The sequence below is a fragment of the Amblyraja radiata genome, chromosome 25, assembly GCF_010909765.2.
Source record: "Amblyraja radiata isolate CabotCenter1 chromosome 25, sAmbRad1.1.pri, whole genome shotgun sequence".
NCBI classification, from domain to species: Eukaryota; Metazoa; Chordata; class Chondrichthyes; order Rajiformes; family Rajidae; genus Amblyraja; species Amblyraja radiata.
The window spans coordinates 26,998,443-27,017,239 of record NC_045980.1 but is presented as its reverse complement, the minus strand read 5'-3'; the positions used below and the strand labels follow the sequence as shown (position 1 = coordinate 27,017,239).

Sequence of the window (18,797 nt, the reverse complement as noted above, 5' to 3'; positions counted from 1 at the left end):
TCAAAGCTTCTCTCCCCCTCCCCCCGCCGCCGTTGAGTTCACCGTTGTCTGCTATTCTCCTCCCACTTAAAACAAGATGAATATTTCTTTCTCCCAAAGGGCTGGAGCTGCAGAAATATAATTTTACCCCGAGCCAATAATTCAGTGAATCGATGTCACGTGGATAAAGATTTGCATGAATAATTAATAATTAGTGACTGAAGACTTTAAAAGAGAAACTTCGAAAGGGCTCAAAACCGCGCTTGTCTAGCAAAATATTCCTTTATCACCTTCAACATGGCTGAATGGGTTTGGGTTCTCGCCTTGGTGACCTGTTTCCACTGTGAGTAGAGCGCAGAATGATTAATGCTGTATCGTTTTACATTCTGCTGTGTTTTTTTCTAATGGTTCTGTATATTTATCTGTTATTTCTATCAGCTATAAACGCGGAAACTACCTTGACTCAGATCCCGTCTATATCAACCTCGCCGGGAACAACCGTCAAAATCACCTGTACACTTTCAGAGGGCAGCATCGGTAGCTTCTACACGAGCTGGTACTGGCAGAAGCCGGACAGCAGCCCTGTCTTCGTGTTGTATGCAAGCACCAACAGAGGCACCGGTATTCCAGACAGATTCACGGGATCCGAGGACTCATCCACGAACCAAATGCATTTAACCATCACCAACGTGCAATCGGAGGACGCGGCCGATTATTACTGTGCTGTGTGTGACACTAGTACATACCAATTCACCTTCGGGAGAGGAACCAAACTGAATCTAAGCAGTAAGTAAAGCATTCACGGTGTGAAACAACAAATCGTTGAACTTGGGTTTTGCTTTCCATCATAAATCCTCGTTAGAAAGATCCTATTAAACCAAAGTAGACAGAACGGGTCAGCCAGCTTCTCCGGTAGACGTATAGATGGGCAATGGTTTGTGTCGGAACCTTTGCGAGACTTTCCCGAACGGAAATCTCATCTTTCTTTGTCCTCCAGAGATGCTGTCTGATCCGCTGGATTACTTCAGCACTTTGTGTTGTACTCAAGATGCCAACATTCGCGGTTCCTTGTTTCTCCTACGTGAACTTGTTTTTTTTAATATAATTCTTTACCTCCATCCCTACAACACTCCGGGAAATCTGCGCTCATCTATCCGTGGCTTCTTGACCATCGTGGAATTTAACGCCTTCGCAGACTGACAGCTGTGCTTCAAAGTTTCATTAGCTTACAGTATATTGTGGACACGGAGAATACCAACTCTGAGAGTGGGCCAAATAGAATCATTGGAAGCATCCAAAGGAAAGTTAATAAACATTTGGCAAGGGATGTCGGTGAATTTAAATTGGATAGTTTTGAAATTGCAAATACCCATTAGGACAAATTGCGCGAAGTTGATTTCTGATCGTTTTAATGATACCATGAGGCTGAAGTGGCGTTTAGACAGGTTTACACGCGCTCCCTACATCAGCGCAAAAGCTAATTGTCAGGGAAAAGGTAAAAAAACAACATTTAAACGCTTCGCACGGCAGCATTTCAATTCTCTTTACGCGAAAGTGTGGTGGATTGTTGCAAGTCTGATTCAGCTCTGAAATTAAAAACAAGAGCAGCACCGGATTCGGGTTCATTTCTCGTTCAGCGAGCCATTGCCACCTGAGCTGATCACATTTGTGTGGATATGCCGTCAGATTCTTTGTACCCACCTTGTAGAACCTACAAGGGATTTTGATGCTGGTTCTCCGATTGCCATCGAGTGTATGATATAGCAGAAACGCAGACTGTTCATTATGCTGTTAAACATGATCCCTCTGATTGTTGATTTTTTTTTATGGGCAGGCGGTTGGTAGACCGACATGTCACAAAGCTCAAAAGAGCGAGACATCATTTGCCATTTTCGGATAAATTAATGCAGAAATGGGCACACGTGTATTCGAGGTTATTGCAGAATTGCCTTGAATCGTACGATTGGAAGGAAATAGTACAGCGTCTTTAAATTCAGCATTAGCTTGAAATGTTTTATAAAGTCCGAATATGTTGGATGTTAAACCCAGAGCTGTCTGGACATGTGTCAGAAGGAATTTGAATCCGACCAAAACATTTCGTTAGTTTTACCTTTCATTTTTCTGACCGCCACCATCATTGAATCATGGACTTTCTGGACGATGTGGAAGATTCACTAATAAGTAACATTCTAAAGACTATTCCGGGATAGAATTGGGATTACTATTTAAAGAAGCATTAATTTGGAAATGCTGCTCATTCTGCCAGGATGAGTTGTAATTCCATTTTTTCTGCCCGTTTCCATGATCTGTAGAAAATCGTAAGTTATATGTTTTACCAAACCTCGGATATACCCCCATAAAAATTAACTTATCATGATTCTGCTGTATAAAATGAGGTTTATAAATGAACGGTAATTGTAAAGCCAGTGCAGTACACGGCCATAGAGCCACGGAGTTATGCAGCGGTGGAACAGTCCTTCAGTCCACTTATTTCATGCCGACCGGGGTGCCCTACTCGAGCTGGTCCCATTTGCGCGTGTCAGGCCCATATCTCTTTGAACCTTTCTTATCCAAGTATTAATTCGAATGTTTATTTAAATGGTGTTATTGTACCTGCCTCATCAACTTCTCTGGGGAACTCATTCCATGGAATCAACGCATTATGTGTACAAATGTTGCCCTGAATCAAAGCCCTCTAATTCTTCATTTTCCTACTACCGGGAAAATACTCCGTGCGCTAACCCTATGTATCCCCCTCGCGATTTTGTACACCGCCATGCGATCACCCTAAGGTCTTCTACACTTCAAGGACTAACTGATAAATAATTCACTTGTATTTATTTCAATTCTTTATTTCTAGGTCCGCGCTCTCCCACCGTTTCCATTCTGGCGCCATCAATGGGTGAAGTCACCGCAAAAAGTACCGCCACCCTGGTGTGTTTGGTGAGCGGGTTCAATCCGGGCGTTGTGGACATTGAGTGGACCGTGGACGGCAGTGCGAGAAGTGACGGCGCTACGACCAGCCGGGTCCAGCAGGAGAAGGACAACTCGTTCAGTGCGAGCAGTTACCTGACTCTGCCAGCCGCCTACTGGAACTCACACGACCTTTACTCCTGTGTGGTTAAACACGAAACCCAGGCAACCCCGATTAAGTCCAATATCGCTAGATCCAGTTGCCTCTAATTCAAAGGATCAAATACCCGATTTGCTCCATTTCGTTGTAAATTAATCCAATATTCAGATATGGAATGTTCGCTTTAACAGGGGATTTGTTCAAACGCAGGACGTGTGCATTTTGTTGCCGTGAATGCGCTGTCCGTATTTTACGGTGAACTGACAAACAATAATGTAACATTTAATGCAATAAAAACGATTATTCTATTCACGATGCATCGTTGTAATTTTCTGTGCAAATGTCCTTGCCTTCAATAGAATAAAAACAATAATGTCCGATGATGCCAGTGTGTATAAATTGGCATTTTGTGAAACTTCGTAATATTTCAAATAAACTGCGAGTTCATGATTGATAGTGATCCATGTGTTAGGACAGTTGAAGGGACCGCTTGCACATACCCCCCCCCCCCCCAGATTGAAGAAATTAGGTGCAAATCCGTGTCTCCGATTTTGGATATCCCAGAAATACGGAAGCGCAGTCTTGGCATTACGCTAATATGCTTGAAGTACCCAAATGTGTCCAATCGATCCGCACTAAATATCACAATAAATCAGTGTTCATACCATGAAAAACGCGATGAAAAGTGTGGGTTGACGGATTAGTTAACTGCGGCATTACCGGGGTCTTTAATCAGCTCAACATTAATCACCAGAAGTGGTCATATATTTAAACAGTATAACGAGAGGAATACATTTCAGACTCGTAGGGGTGAGCGCTAGGGGGGACTTGAAGGGGGGCTTCGCAACAACAATTAACCGGAGTAAAAGTAGTTACTTCGCAATTCCCAGAAATGGGATAAACAGCTTTCGGGATATGGCAACTGCTTCGATTTTCTTCTCTGGGAATAAAAAAAAATGTTTAACAGGGGGAATAAATTGTGAAAAGTGGTGTACTGTGGCTGGGGAAAATCTGCAACCGATGTGGCTAGGTCCTATCTGGAGAGACCCTCCAGTATGATGTCAATTTCCAGTAGTACAATAACAGGTTGGGGACGTGTGCTGTCTATTTTCACCCCATCCCTTCCTCTATAGTTATCATTCACTCCCTTTCCCCCTTATTTTGTGGCTGATTTCACTTCTTGTTCCTTTTCATCCCCAGCCTTTGCAAATTAACCCCCACCCCCATCTGTTAATCAATCCCCCCTCACATGTATACACCTATCTATCACGTGGCCAGCTGTATCACACCTCATATCTATTTTCCAAATTTACCCCCTCTGTTCGAGGGGCACGACCTGAAATGATGCCTCGACATTCTAATCAGATGTTGCCTGACCCGGCGAGTCATGTAGAGTCCAATGGCGAAGTCTTGTTTTGCTGGATTTGTCCGGTATTATGACCACCTCTCTGATCGAATTTACCTCTTCAATCCACTTCTTGTCAGACTTTTCGATGATCTACATTGATATCCTACACCCAGTTGCAAGTCGAACATATCCATGCTTTGTCCCCATTTTCCTACCCCCGCGAGGCTTCCTTTGCTTTTGATGGGCGACGGGCATTTTGGAAATACAGGTCAGCGTTTAGTGTTTCATCAACGCGGTATTCCTCAACCACCATACGAGCTTGGATATTTGACCAGGCAAGTTCCACGGCGCCACGTGGTTTATTTACAAGAGGTAGTTCAAACAGGTACTATAACAGCATTTAATAAACATTTGGACAGGTACATTGATAGGAAAGGTTTAGAGGGATACGGGCCACCGCGGGCAAGTGGGACTTGTTGGGCCGAAGGGCATTTCCCTACTGAATAACTCCTAGTGATACTTTTTTTAAATGAAAATAGGTGCAGGAGTAGGCCATTCGGCCCTTCGAGCCTGCACCGCCATTCAATATGATCATGGCTGATACATGCTTACTGCGGATCTGCAGAAATGATCGGGACCTGTACAAAAAGAAACCCAGTTGGCAGAGGAATACGGGGGCTGGTGGGCAGGAGCACTCATCTCTGCACCGTAAAATAAAGTTGCCTAGCTGCTCACAATAACACAAGATGTAGCTTCGAGTATATTTTCATCCTGCGTGATGTGGCGCTGCATTCGACGCTATTCTGTGGTCCCTGCAGTTATCTTGCTGTTAGATGCTGAATCAATCCAAAATAGTGACATCATCTGCAGCACCTTTGGTATATTTACAGTTCTTGTCATTTATGGGGAGGCAAATGTAAACTGCTTGATGTGAAAATGCTGGTATTGCCCAAGATGCAATTCGGTGTATTAAAACAATATATCAGGAGCCTACAGCTAGGATTAAGGTAAATGGAAACATATCAAAAAGGATCCAGTTAGAGAGGGGCACAAGGCAAGGATGCTGTCTTTCTCCTACTCTCTTCGTTTTGTATATTGAACCCTTAGCACAAGCAATAAGGCAGAGAGAAGACCTGCAGGGGGTCAAAATAGGGGGTAAAGAGCATATAATTGGTCTTTTCGCTGATCATTATTTTTCTTGAACTACCAGATATGTCTCCTAAATCTAATGAACCTATTTGAAACATATGGATACTACTCAGGGTATAAACTGAATATAACAAAAACACAAATTCTTTCATTCAATTAATCTCCATCCCAACAAATCAGAGATGCATATAATCTGAAATGGAATTCTAAAACGATGCAGTATCTTGGTGTAACTATAACCAAAACACTTTCCAACTTGTTTGAAACTAATTATAACAAAATTGAAGAAAACATCAAAAAGGATGTTGAAAGGTGTCGACCCTTCCTCTAGACTTCAGTGCCAGAATACCAACGGTAAAATGAATATCCTACCTAAACTACTATATTTATTCCAATCTCTCCCAATTAATGTCCCCCGAGATAAATCCATAGCCTGGGATAAAATGATCTCTAGATTCATTTGGAATAGCAAAAAAACAAGAATAAAACTAACAACACTTCAACTGCCGAAAAGCAAGGGTGGAATGGCTTTATCAAATCTGAGGAAAGACTTTTATGCAGCTCAACGCAGACCTCTGTTGGTGTAGACCTGATTATGAATCTCGATGGAAAGAAATTGAAAGGGAGATACAGGGTTACCAGATCCAGATTTTGGTGGGAGACTAATATCTGAGAGGGGCTTTGAGACATGCTATGGACCCAATAGTAGCATTTACGTTAGAAATATGGAATGTTGTAGTGGAAAAATACAAATTAAAAAGAGGGGTTCACGCATTGAAGTGGTTCGCATATGACTCAAAGTTTAAGCCAGGGGTGCATGATTCAAAATTCAAAGAATGGGCACAAAAAGGCATAATGGCAATGTATACAGTTTCAGAAAATGCGAGTTTATGAGCTTCCAAGATTTAACGCCAAGTCTGGTCTTGAAAACAAAGATTTTTTTAGATACTTGCAATTAAGAGACTACTTTACAATAGAGATAAGGCCAGAACTAGATGAAACTTCAAATAATGTGATCAAGGTGATTGTGGATGCATACAAACAGAAGGGGTCTCGGGTCAACTCTGCTTTCTACCAAGCTCTGATGGGAAGCGGGGGAGAATCAACGCTCTACATAAAAACAAAATGGGAAACAGAATTAAAGATTCAGATAACAGAAGAAGAATGGTATCAAATGTGTGAAACACAATGTCCTTCTACAAGCTCTCTAGTATGGAAAGAATTTTGCTGGAAGAATCTATCTCGCTTTTTTATAAGCAGCCAACTTGCTGTCCAACAACACTGTTGGAGGCTGCGTGGGAGTACGGAGGCAGACCACTCGCATATTTTCTGGAACTGTGTAAAGATAAGGCCATACTGGGAAAATGTTAATGCAGCTGTAAAAAATATCTTGGGTTATAAAATCCCAAATACCTGCCATGTGATGTATCTGGGGCGTATTAAAGATATTGTAAAAATAAAAGATACATATTTGATTGAAGTTTTGCTTGCAGCAAGTAAGAAGGCCATTACCAGGCAGTGGCTTAATGAAAAAGTCCAAAACAGGAACAGTGGTTAGAAATTGTGCGAGACATCTTTAATATGGAGAAATTGACATATTCCTTGATAGTCAAGGAGAATTCATTTGAGAAGATCTGGGAATAATGGACCATTTATTTGAGCCATGACACCAATTAGATAAATGCCGAGCTGGATATGGGAAGATTGCGTTATATAGAACTAGATGGTATGTTTGTATGAATATTGAATTATCTCCAGATAACTAAGCAATGTAATGTTTTTTCTTTTTTTAAGTTGGTAAAGTGAACCACACGGTCTTATTCCAATTTAAAAAAAAATTTACTTCTTTATTTTCCCCAAGCTACTTATTTTTTTATTTTGATTGTTGTTTTTCTTACTTTGTTTTATTTATGGTGATGGTGTTGCACGGTTTTGTATATATCTCTCTTAAAAAAAAAGAAAATAAATTGATCATTTGACCGCGTGGGCAGAAGCTACTGATGCAGTCTCCGATTATAACGATAGATGGCGCTGCCGTACCTTACATCTGTGATGAAGCTCAACACGGCCAATTCTGAAATGGGTCAAACGCAATATTGTGTCTGAGCTCACGTACAGGCCAGACCAGCAATAATTGGATTATTTTCCCCTTGAAGGATTTATTTGGGATCCAGTTGTTTTGTAATAATCAATCATACAAACTGATGTCTCTTTTGAAATATTCCAGACACTTAACATAATTTAGATTCCACACCTTCCCTGTTGAAATATGTCTGGATATGTGGTCAAGGCCTTTGCGTGATGTGATTTCGGTTTGAAACCATTGCTTATCTTCACTTCCGTCACCTTTGCAGGGAGCGAATAGGATGAATCTTTCACTGCATAAAAATATTCTCCTTTCACAGTTTTCCGATTCAGCCACGGTTTAACCAAAGCTTGAGAGGTAACCTCTCCGCTTACTCGATACTTCGTTCTTTGAAACCCCACAAATATCACAGGTTTTTGCTCACTACTCTGTCATATGCTGAGATAATAGAGCAGCTGGGCTTGTAGGCTCTGGAGTTTAGAAGGATGAGAGGATATCTCATTGAAACATATACGATTGTTAAGGGTTTGGACACGCTAGAGGCAAAACACATGTTCCCGATGTTGGGGGAGTCCAGAACCAGGGACCACATTTTAAGAATAAGGAGTAAGCCATTTAGAACGGAGACGAGGAAATACTTTTTCTCACAGGGAGTGGTGAGTGTGGAATTCTCTGCATCAGAGGGCGATGGAGGCAGGTTCTCTGGATGCTTTCAAGAGAGAGCTAGATAGGGCTCTTAAAAATAGCGGAGTCAGGGGATATGAGGAGAAGGCGGGAATGGGGTACTGATTGGGGATGTCCAGCCATTGAATGGCGGTGCTGGCGCGAAGGGCCGAATGGCGTCCTCCTGCACCTATTGTCTGTAGTCTATTGTCTACTCTCGCGATATATATTTTTACCTTGGCAGATGTGTGCTCACGAACCCAAAGTCCCTCGGTTCCTGCGCACTTTGAACCCACATTGCCTCCCCCTCCCCCTCCCCTCCACACACGAGGCAAACTATACAAGCTCATACTTCTCTGTGATAGATTTCAGCCATCATTTACCTACTCATTCTCCTGTCATATTGAAGTTTGAAGTGCTCGCTGAATACTCTCTCTCTCTCTCCCGCGTGTAAGCCGCTATTCCATCATGATTGTTGATGTGAATATATTGCTGTTGGTACAGAACACAACTAGTTATGGGGATAGAGGAGAATTAAATCATTGGCCAAAATGCTCGTGCATACTGAATGTGAATAATGAGAATGTTACCTCCGGGAGAGCCTTTAATATTTTTTTTGGACAAACATGAAGACAGTTGCAAACAGGATTTTGTACATTTGAGTGGATTTTGGTTCCAGGATTTTAGCCCCAGGTTTCCCATCTATCCAATTTGCCAAGGTGTTGAGTGTCAATGAAAGTCATAAAGATTTAAACAACGACGCATGACATAAATAACTGAACATTGTTCTCTTAAAAGAAACAAACAGAAAATCCAATTACAACTCATTTTAAACCGAGAACTCTTGTTTGCAGAAACATCGCAGACACGTGGACTGTGACAGAAAATACACAGGAATAAATGATACATACATTATACATGTACATCAGAAAGAAAGAAACAAGATTGCGGCCAAAAACATAATAATAATAAAACATGTCGATAATGTACAAGTTTTGGGGCATAGTGTCCCGTTAGCGAGGCAAGATTAGGGTTATGTAGGTCCTTCCAAAAGCTGGATCGTTGTAGGCAAGTAACTGTTCTTGAACCGGGTGGTGTACTTTCTGTAGTAGATCTGTAAAAGTTTGCTGGAATATTTTGAGACAAAGTATTTCTTTAAAATTCTTTGAAAGTAGAGGCATTGACGCTCCTTCGCGGATGCAGTTGTTTGCTGGGCCCGGGACACGTCATCCACTATGTTAATGCTTAGAATTTAAAGCTGATAACTCTCTCCACCACTGCTCCATCAAAAACTAACTGGCCTGAGGTCCCCGGACTTCCTGTTTCTGAAGTCAGCGACCAGTTCCGTCTTGTTGCTTTGGAGCGAAAGGTTGTTGTTCTGACACCACTCAACCAAGTGTTCCGTCTCTCTTCTCTATGTTGACGCAGCACCATCAGTGATTCATCCAAACAGAATGGTGTTGGGGGTGGATCAATGGATGACATTGGAGCTGTGCATCATGCCATGGGTGTAAAGGAAGTAGAACAGGGTGTAAAGCGCGCAGCCTTGAGATGCGCTGGTCAATGGGGAGGAGATGATGTTCCACATCCGCACTCGGTCACTTGAACACTTCACCAAACAATAAAATGGTGACTAATCTGTCTCCAAATATTCCAGCAAACTTTTACCTCTGATCTGCAGTCCCATGCACATCTGGTAACATATCACTACCCCACCTTGTTTATTAGCAATATTTCTACCTTTGGAAAAAAATAAAGACTGCTTCTACCACATTTTCAGAAACGTAATTGATGAGGCTTTCTCCATTCTGAGAGATGTGTTTTGTTTCTTCAATTTTTGAAGTAGGCGTTTATTTTTGTGTAACCGGTGACGTTTAGTTTTAGATTACCCCAGACGAATTGTACTCACCCTTCACATGCTGTTAAGACCCCGCATAATCACCTGTGCTTCAATTAAAGCACCGCTCACGCTTCTAATCGTCGAGCAATTCTTCATTAAACAACTCACTCGTTGCAGATATGGGTCTACTAGTAATAATTTTCTGAATTGCTGCAAAGGCATTTACATTTCAATACTCTGCTCGATTCTGCGATGAAGTATAACTGAAACACTAAGACCCTTTCTCGTTCGTATTCGGGTTTTCTGGTGTTAGATGCTAACAGTGTTACCTTTCCTAGGTAGTTGTTGTACCTCTTTCTAGCCTGTGGCGAATCCTCACCAACAAATCGAAATAATTCTGCATCTCAAAACACTGAAAATTGTCAAAATGTAAATATGAAGGGCCTCGACCCGAAACGTTAACCATACCTTCTCTCCAGAGATGCTGCCTGTCCCTCTGAGTTACCCCAACTTTTTGTGTCTATATTGTAAAGAACATTCTTTTGTAACACTTACCCTGCCAAAATTGACATTTCACATGTTCCCACATCCCGCATTTACCAGGCCTTTGCCCATTCACTGGAACTATCCACATCCACGGTGGCCTTGTTTCGTTCTTCATGTCATTAACAAATTCAACAGCCAACGTTTTTTTTTTAGCATTTTTGGAAATTGTGGCTCCAGCAGTGATCTATGAGGCACATCAGTTTTTGCATCTTTCCAACCCGAATTTTGCCTATTTATGCGTGTTCTATGTTTCAAACTAATCGCCCAATGTTCTTTTCTTAACCATAAATACCAAGACTCGTAGAATATAGGTGCAGGAGTAGGCTATTCGGCCCTTCGAGCAGCACCGCCATTCAACATGATCATGGCTGATCATCCAAAATCGGTATCCCGTCCTGCTTTCTCCCCATATCCCTTGGTTCCATCAGCCCTAAAAGCTATATCTAACTCTCTGTTGAATACAACCAGTGATTTGGCCTCCACTGCCTTCTGTGGCAGAGAATTCCACAGATTCACAACTCTCTGCGTAAAAAAAGTGTTTCCGCATCTCTGTCCTAAATGGCCTACCATTTTTTTAAAACTAGGACGCCTGGTTCTGGATTCCCCCCATCATCGAGAACATTTTACATGCATCTAGTGTATCCAATCCCTTAAGAATGTTATATGTTTCTATAAGATCCCCTCTCATCCAAAATTCCAGTGCATATAAGCCCACTCGATCATATGTCAGTTCCACCATCCTGGGAATTAATCTGGTGAACCTACGTTGCACTCCCTCAATAGCAAGAATGTCCTTCCTCAAATTTAGGGAACAAAACTGCACACAATACTCCAGGTGTGGTCTCACTAGGGCCCTGTACCACTGCCGTCGGACCACCTTGTTCCTATACTCAAATCCTCTCGCTATGAAGGCCAACGTGCCATTCGATTTTCTTCACTGCCGACGGCGCCTGCAAGCTTTCTTTCAGTGACTGATGTTCAAGGACACCCAGTTCTCGTTTCACCTCCCCTTTCCCAAATTTGACACCATTCAGATAATAATCTGCCTTCCTGTTTTTGCCACCAAAGTGGATAACCTCACATTTATCCACGTTATACTGCATCTGCCATGCATCTGCCCACTCACCCATCCTATCCAAGTCACTCTGCAGCCTCATAGCATCCTCCATGCAGCTCACACTGTCACCCAGATTTGTGTGATCAGCAAACTTGGAGATGTTGCATTTAATTCCTTCATCTTAATCGTTAATATATATTGTTAATAACTGAGGTCCCAACACTGAGCCTTGCGGCACTACTCACTGCCTGCCATTCTGAAAAGGACCCGTTAATTCCTACTCTTTGCTTCCTGTCTGCCATATAGTTCACCATCCATGTCAATGCCCTACCCCCAATATTACCACATTATTTACCAGATCAACCTTTGATTCCTCACCTTATCAAATGCCTGCTCGAAATTATATCTGCCTGGCATGGTACTTCTTCAAAGCCTTTCGGTAAATTGGTGAAACGTCCTTCATAAATTCATAAATTGTAGGACCAGAATTAGGCCTTTCAGCTCACTAATTCTACCCGGCCATTCTATCACGCTTGATTTATCTCTCCCTCTCAGCCCCTCGCAGCCCCATTCTCCTGACTTCTCCCCATAACCCTTAACACTCTTACTAATCACCAACCAATCAATCTGCACCTTAAAAATATCCATTGAGTTGGCTTCCACAGCGTTCTGAAGCAATGGATTCCACAGATTCACCACCCTCTGACTAAAGGAATTCCTCCTCATCACCTTTTCAAGTCAAGTCAAAGTAAACTTTATTGTCAATTCAAATAATGCCACAAGTAGTTACACAGAGGATTGAAATTGCGTTTCCACATACTCCAAATGTGCAAGTAATATTTATAACACAGACAGACAATATACCAATAAGATAGACAATGGACATATACATTATATAATATATTCACAGTGTGCCAGAGTGTAGTAAAATATGAGGTATGTTATTAAGGTGCAATAATAAAAGGTGCAATATAGAAAAGTGCAAATAGCATACTGCAGACATTGAGTTAAAGTTATTTGGTAAATGTACGTCCTTTTATTCTGAGGCTTTAACCTTTGGTCCTTGACTCCCCCGCTCGTCGAAACATCCACTCCACATCCACTCTATCCAGGAGGGGAGGGGGCGCTCTCCTAAAGTCTACTATCAATTCCACCGTCTTAAGAACATTGAGCTCCAGATTGTTACGAACGCACCAGGACGCCAGCTGTGTTACTTCCTGTCTGTAGGCAGATTCCTCCCCAACCTGGATCAGTCCAATCAGGGCTGTGTCGCCCCTGGGATCCATGGGATCACCATCGTAAACCTCCTCTGGACCCTCTCCAACGCCAGCTCACCCTTCCTCAGATTGGAGCCCGACACCGTTCACAACATTCCAAATGCGGTATGACCAGTGCCTGATAAAGGCTCGGCATTACATCCCTGGTTTTGTATTTAGTTTTTGTGTTCTGGCCCTCTCGAAAGAAATGCTAGCATTGCATTCGCCTTCCTGACTACAGACTTGTAAATTAACTTTTGGGGAATCCTGCACCAGCACTCCCAAGCCCCTTTGCACCTCTCGTTTCTGAATGTTCTCTTTCTCAACAACATTTTGACTTTTGCGAGATGACCTTATTGATCATTTTGTCAATACCCTTTATATATTTTAGTAACAGCTTGCAATATTTCTGTCTCTCTTCCTTTCTGAATGAAAATGATCACCAAGGAACGTCCATGGTAGTTTTGAAATAAAAACTCAAAGCAATGAATTCAGCGCTGCAATGGGATGAATTAAGATTCTAGAATGAAATACAATACATCTTAACATCCTGTCAGCTCGTGGCTCTATCAACTTCCTAATGATTGCAACTTTTGTGAGTTTGTTCCTTGCTTCTACTACCATGTCTGCAGCCGTTTCTGGGATGTTGTCCGTGTTCTGTAGTAGTGCAGACCGAGGACATTTTTCAGTTTACATTTTCTATCATCTCCATATTCCCCTTTACTTTTACCCCAGATCCCTACTTCATTGTCCAGTCTGTAGGTTGTAATAAAAATGACAGAAATTCTTACTATCATGCATTAACACTTCTAGCTGACGTCCAACAATACTTTAATATACTCATTGAACGCTTCGACATATTATTTTACAATTCGCGGTTCAATTTTCTGATTTCCATTCAACATTGCTCATAGAATTTTTTTGTGCTCTTAGTTTAATGCTGTCTTTAACATGTTTAGATCATCGTGGATATTTTATTTCTTGTGGCACGTGTGTAGTTTCTGTCTTTTGAATGATTACGTTGAAAGCTTCCATCTACATTGGAATTTCCGATATTTTAATTGAATTTGCTGTTGGATTTCAAGTTCAAGTTCACATTTAGTGTCACATACACGCACCAATTATGGTACAGTGATATTTGAGTTACCGTGCAGCCATACAAGTAAAAATAACAATACATTCAGCTGGCTCCGTTCCATGGCATGCATTTACCCCTATACAGCATTCCCTCACCCTCACATTTCTACTTTAATTAATGATGTATTGTTCTTCCCATGAACTTCAATTCGACCGTCTGAAGGGTCGTTCTCTCGCATTGCGATGAAGACATATTAACAGACTCTCCTGTGCCGTTTAATTTCACCATTAAAATGGACACTTTAAATCCAATGAAGGGGCTAATGGTGGAATGGTGCCTTGCACTATTACACGACTGCGAATTATTTGTAGGAAAAGGACAAATGTATTATTCTATAATTATTTGGGAGCTTAAGGTGATTAGTGCAAAGTCTCTACAGTGCCACCATTCAACACAACTGACACCGTTTACTCAGTAAATAAGAGCCTGCTCTCACACAACAGTTCCCGTCTGAGTCTCAGAGCTTCTCTCCCCCTCCCCCCGCCGCCGTTGAGCTCACCATTGTCTGCTATTCTCCTCCCACTTAAAACAACATGAATATTTCGTTCTCCCAAAGGGCTGGAGCTGCAGAAATATAATTTTACCCCGAGCCAATAATTCAGTGAATCGATGTCACGTGGATAGAGATTAGCATGAATAATTAATAATTAGTGACTGAAGACTTTAAAAGAGAAACTTGGAAAGGGCTCAAAACCGCGCTTGTGCAGCAAAATATTCATTTATCATCTTCAACATGGCTGAATGGGTTTTGGTTCTCGCCTTGGTGACCTGTTTCCACTGTGAGTAGAGCGCAGAATGATTAATGCTGCATCGTTTTACATTCTGCTGTGTTTTTTTCTAATAGTTCTGTATATTTATCTGTTATTTCTATCAGCTATAAACGCGGAGAATACCTTGGCTCAGATCCCGTCTATATCAACCTCGCCGGGAACAACCGTCAAAATTACCTGTACACTGTCAGGGGGCAGCATCGGTAGCTTGTACACGAGCTGGTACTGGCAGAAGCCAAACAGCAGCCCTGTCTTCGTGTGGTATGAAGGCTCCACCAGAGGCACCGGAATTCCAGACAGATTCACGGGATCCGTGGACTCATCCACGAACAAAATGCATTTAACCATCACCAACGTGCAATCCGAGGACGCGGCCGATTATTACTGTGCTGTGTCGGATGGCTATACATTCACATTTGGGAGAGGAACCAAACTGAATCTAAGCAGTAAGTAAAGTATTCACGGTGTCGAATCGTTGAACTTAGGTTTTGCTTTCCATCACAAATCCTCCGTAGAAAGATCCTATTAGACCTAAGTAGAACACAACGGGCCAGCCAGCATCCCCGGTAGACGTATAGATGGGCAATGTTTCGTGTAGGAATCTTTGCGAGACTTTCCCGAACGGAAATATCATCTTTCTTTGTCCTCCAGAGATGCTGTCTGACCCGCTGGATTACTTCAGCACTTTGTGTTGTACTCAAGTTGCCAACATTCGCGGTTCCTTGTTTCTCCTACGTGAACTTGTTTTTTTTTAATAATCCTTTAACTCCATCCCTACAACACTCCGGGAAATCTGCGCTCATCTATCCGTGGCTTCTTGATCATCGTGGAATTTAACGCTTTCACAGACTGACAGCTGTGCTTCAAAGTTGTTAAATTCTGGAATGATCTGAAGGTCTATTTCCCACTTTCTTCCCTGATTTTCATGAAACCTGCTCCTTTAACAGGAATACCGATTCTCTGATTTGATGTATCCTCAAGTGGCGGGTTCCATGTGAGACTGCTGCTATTGGTCACTTTGCTTCAATATAAGCGGAATGCAAACCAAAACTGTTGCCGTTACTTGAACAAATGTTCGGGAAATTATGAGATTTCATTTACTTACAGTATATTGTGGACACTGAGAAAACCAACTCTGAGAGTGGGCCAAATAATATCATTGGAAACATCCAAAGGAAAGTTAATAAACATTTGGCAAGGGATGTCGGTGAATTTAAATGGGATATTTTTGGAATTGAAAATACCCATTAGGGCAAATTTCGCGAAGTTGATTTCTGATCGTTTTAATGATACCATGAGGGTGAAGTGGCGTTTCGACAGGTTTACATGCGCTCCCTACAACAGCGCTAAAACTAATTGTCAGGGAAAAGTTTAAAAACAAATATATCAACGCTTCGCACGGCAGCATTTCAATTCCCTTTACGCGAAAGTGTGGGGGATTGTTGCAAGTCTGATTCAGCTCCGAAATTAGAAACAAGAGCAGAACCGGATTCTGGTTCATTTCTCGTTCAGCGAGCCATTGCCACCTTAGCTGATCACAATTGTGTGGATATGCCGTCAGACCCTTGACTCTTGTAGAACCTGCAAGGGATTTTGATGCTGGTTCTCCAATTGCCATCGAGTGTATGATATAGCAGAAAACGCAGACTGTCTATTGTGCTGTTAAACATGATCCCTCTGAGTGTTGATTTTTTTTACGGGCAGGCGGTTGGTAGACCGACATGCACAAAGCTTCAAAGAGCGAGACATCATTTTGCCATTTTCGGATAAATTAATGCAGAAATGGGCACACGTGTATACGATGTTATTGCTGAATTGCCTTGAATCGTACGATTGGAAGGAAATAGTGCAGCGTCTTTAAATTCAGCATTAGCTTGAAATGTTTTTTAAAGTCCTAATATGTTGGATGTTAAACCCACAGCTGTCTGGACATGTTTCAGAATGAATTTGAATCTGACTAAAATATTTCTTTAGTTTTACCTTTCATTTTTCTGACCGCCACCATCATTGAATCGTGGCCTTTCTGGACGATGTGGAAGATTCACTAATAAGTAACATTCTAAAGACTATTCCGGGATAGAATTGGGATTACTATTTAAACAAGCATTAATTTGGAAATGCTGCTCATTCTGCCAGGATGAGTTGTAATTACATTTTTTTCTGACCGTTTCCATGATCTGTAGAAAATCGTATGTTATATGTTTTACCAAACCTCGGATCAACCCCCATAAAAATTAACTTATCATGATTCTGCTGTATAAAATGAGGTTTATAAATGAACGGTAATTGTAAAGCCAGTGCAGTACACGGCCATAGAGCCACGGAGTTATGCAGCGGTGGAACAGTCCTTCAGTCCACCTATTTCATGCCGACTGAGGTGCCCTACTCGAGCTGGTCCCATTTGCGCGTGTCAGGCCCATATCTCTTTGAACCTTTCTTATCCAAGTATTAATTCAAATGTTAATTTAAATGGTGTTATTGTACCTGCCTCATCAACTTCTCTGAGGAACTCATTCCATGGAGTCAACGCATTATGTGTACAAATGTTGCCCTGCACCAAAGCCCTCTAATTCTTCATTCTCCTACTACGGGGAAAAGATTCCATGCGCTAACCCTATTTATTCCCCTCGCGATTTTGTACACCGCCATGCGATCACCCTAAGGTCTTCTACACTCCAAGGACTAACTGATAAATAATTCACTTGTATTTATTTCAATTCTTTATTTCCAGGTCCGCGCTCCCCCACCGTTTCCATTCTGGCGCCATCAATGGGTGAAGTCACCGCAAAAAGTACCGCCACCCTGGTGTGTTTGGTGAGCGGGTTCAACCCGGGCGCTGTGGACATTGAGTGGACCGTGGACGGCAGTGCGAGAAGTGACGGCGCTGCGACCAGCCGGGTCCAGCAGGAGAAGGACAACTCGTTCAGTGCGAGCAGTTACCTGACTCTGCCAGCCGCCTACTGGAACTCACACGAGCTTTACTCCTGTGTGGTTAAACACGAAACCCAGGCAACCCCGATTAAGGCCAATATCGCCAGATCCAGTTGCCTCTAATTCAAAGGATCAAATTCCCGATTTGCTCCATTTCGTTGTAAATTAATCCAATATTCAGATATGGAATGTTCGCTTTAACAGGGTATTTGTTCAAACGCAGCACGTGTGCATTTTGTTGCCGTGAATGCGCTGTCCGTATTTTACGATGAACTGAAAAACAATAATGTAACATTTAACGCAATAAAACCGATTATTCTATTCACGATGCATCGTTGTAATTTTCTGTGCAAATGTCCTTGCCTTCAATAGAGTGAAAACAATAATGTCCGATGATGCCAGTGTGTATAAACTGACATTTTGTGAAACTTCGTTATATTTCAAATAAACTGCGTTTTCATGATTGATGGTGATCCGTGTGTTAGGACAGTTGAAGGGACCGCTTGCAAGAACCCCCCCCCCAGATTGAAGAAATTAGGTGCAAACCCGTGTCTCCTATTTTGGATATCCCAGAAATACGGAAGCGCAGTCTTGACATTACGCTAATATGCTTGAAGTACCCAAATGTGTCCAATCGATCCGCACTAAATATCACAATATATCAGTGTTTATACAATGAAAAACGCGATGAAAAGTGTGGGTTGACGGATTAGTTAACCGCGGCATTACCGTGGTCTTTAATCAGCTCAACATTAATCACCAGAAGTGGTCATACATTTAAACAGTATAACGAGAGGAATACATTTCAGGCTCGTAGGGGTGAGCGCTAGGGGGGGCTTGAAGGGGGGATTCGCAACAACAATTAACCGGAGTAAAAGTAGTTACTTCGCGATTCCCAGAAATGGGATAAACAGCTTTCGGGATATGGCAACTGCTTGGATGTTCTTCTCTGGGAATAAAA

General features: G+C 42.0%; 1 protein-coding gene across 1 annotated transcript; it reads left to right on the top strand.

Moving 5' to 3' along the window:
• Positions 1-235: 235 nt before the first annotated feature.
• On the top strand, positions 236-18,154 carry LOC116987509 (immunoglobulin lambda-1 light chain-like). Its single transcript, XM_033043578.1, has 3 exons — positions 236-322; positions 15,010-15,351; positions 17,637-18,154. Exons 1-3 carry the CDS (start codon positions 277-279, stop codon positions 17,957-17,959), a joined length of 711 nt encoding a protein of 236 aa, XP_032899469.1. The 5' UTR covers positions 236-276; the 3' UTR covers positions 17,960-18,154.
• The last annotated feature ends 643 nt before the right edge of the window (positions 18,155-18,797 follow it).

Coding starts and splice junctions, on each gene's coding strand:
- LOC116987509 (XM_033043578.1), top strand. CDS start 277: ATGGCTGAATGGGTTTGGGTTCTCGCCTTGGTGACCTGTTTCCACT. Junction 323..15,009: donor CTTGGTGACCTGTTTCCACT/GTGAGTAGAGCG, acceptor TATTTCTATCAG/CTATAAACGCGGAGAATACC. Junction 15,352..17,636: donor AACCAAACTGAATCTAAGCA/GTAAGTAAAGTA, acceptor CTTTATTTCCAG/GTCCGCGCTCCCCCACCGTT.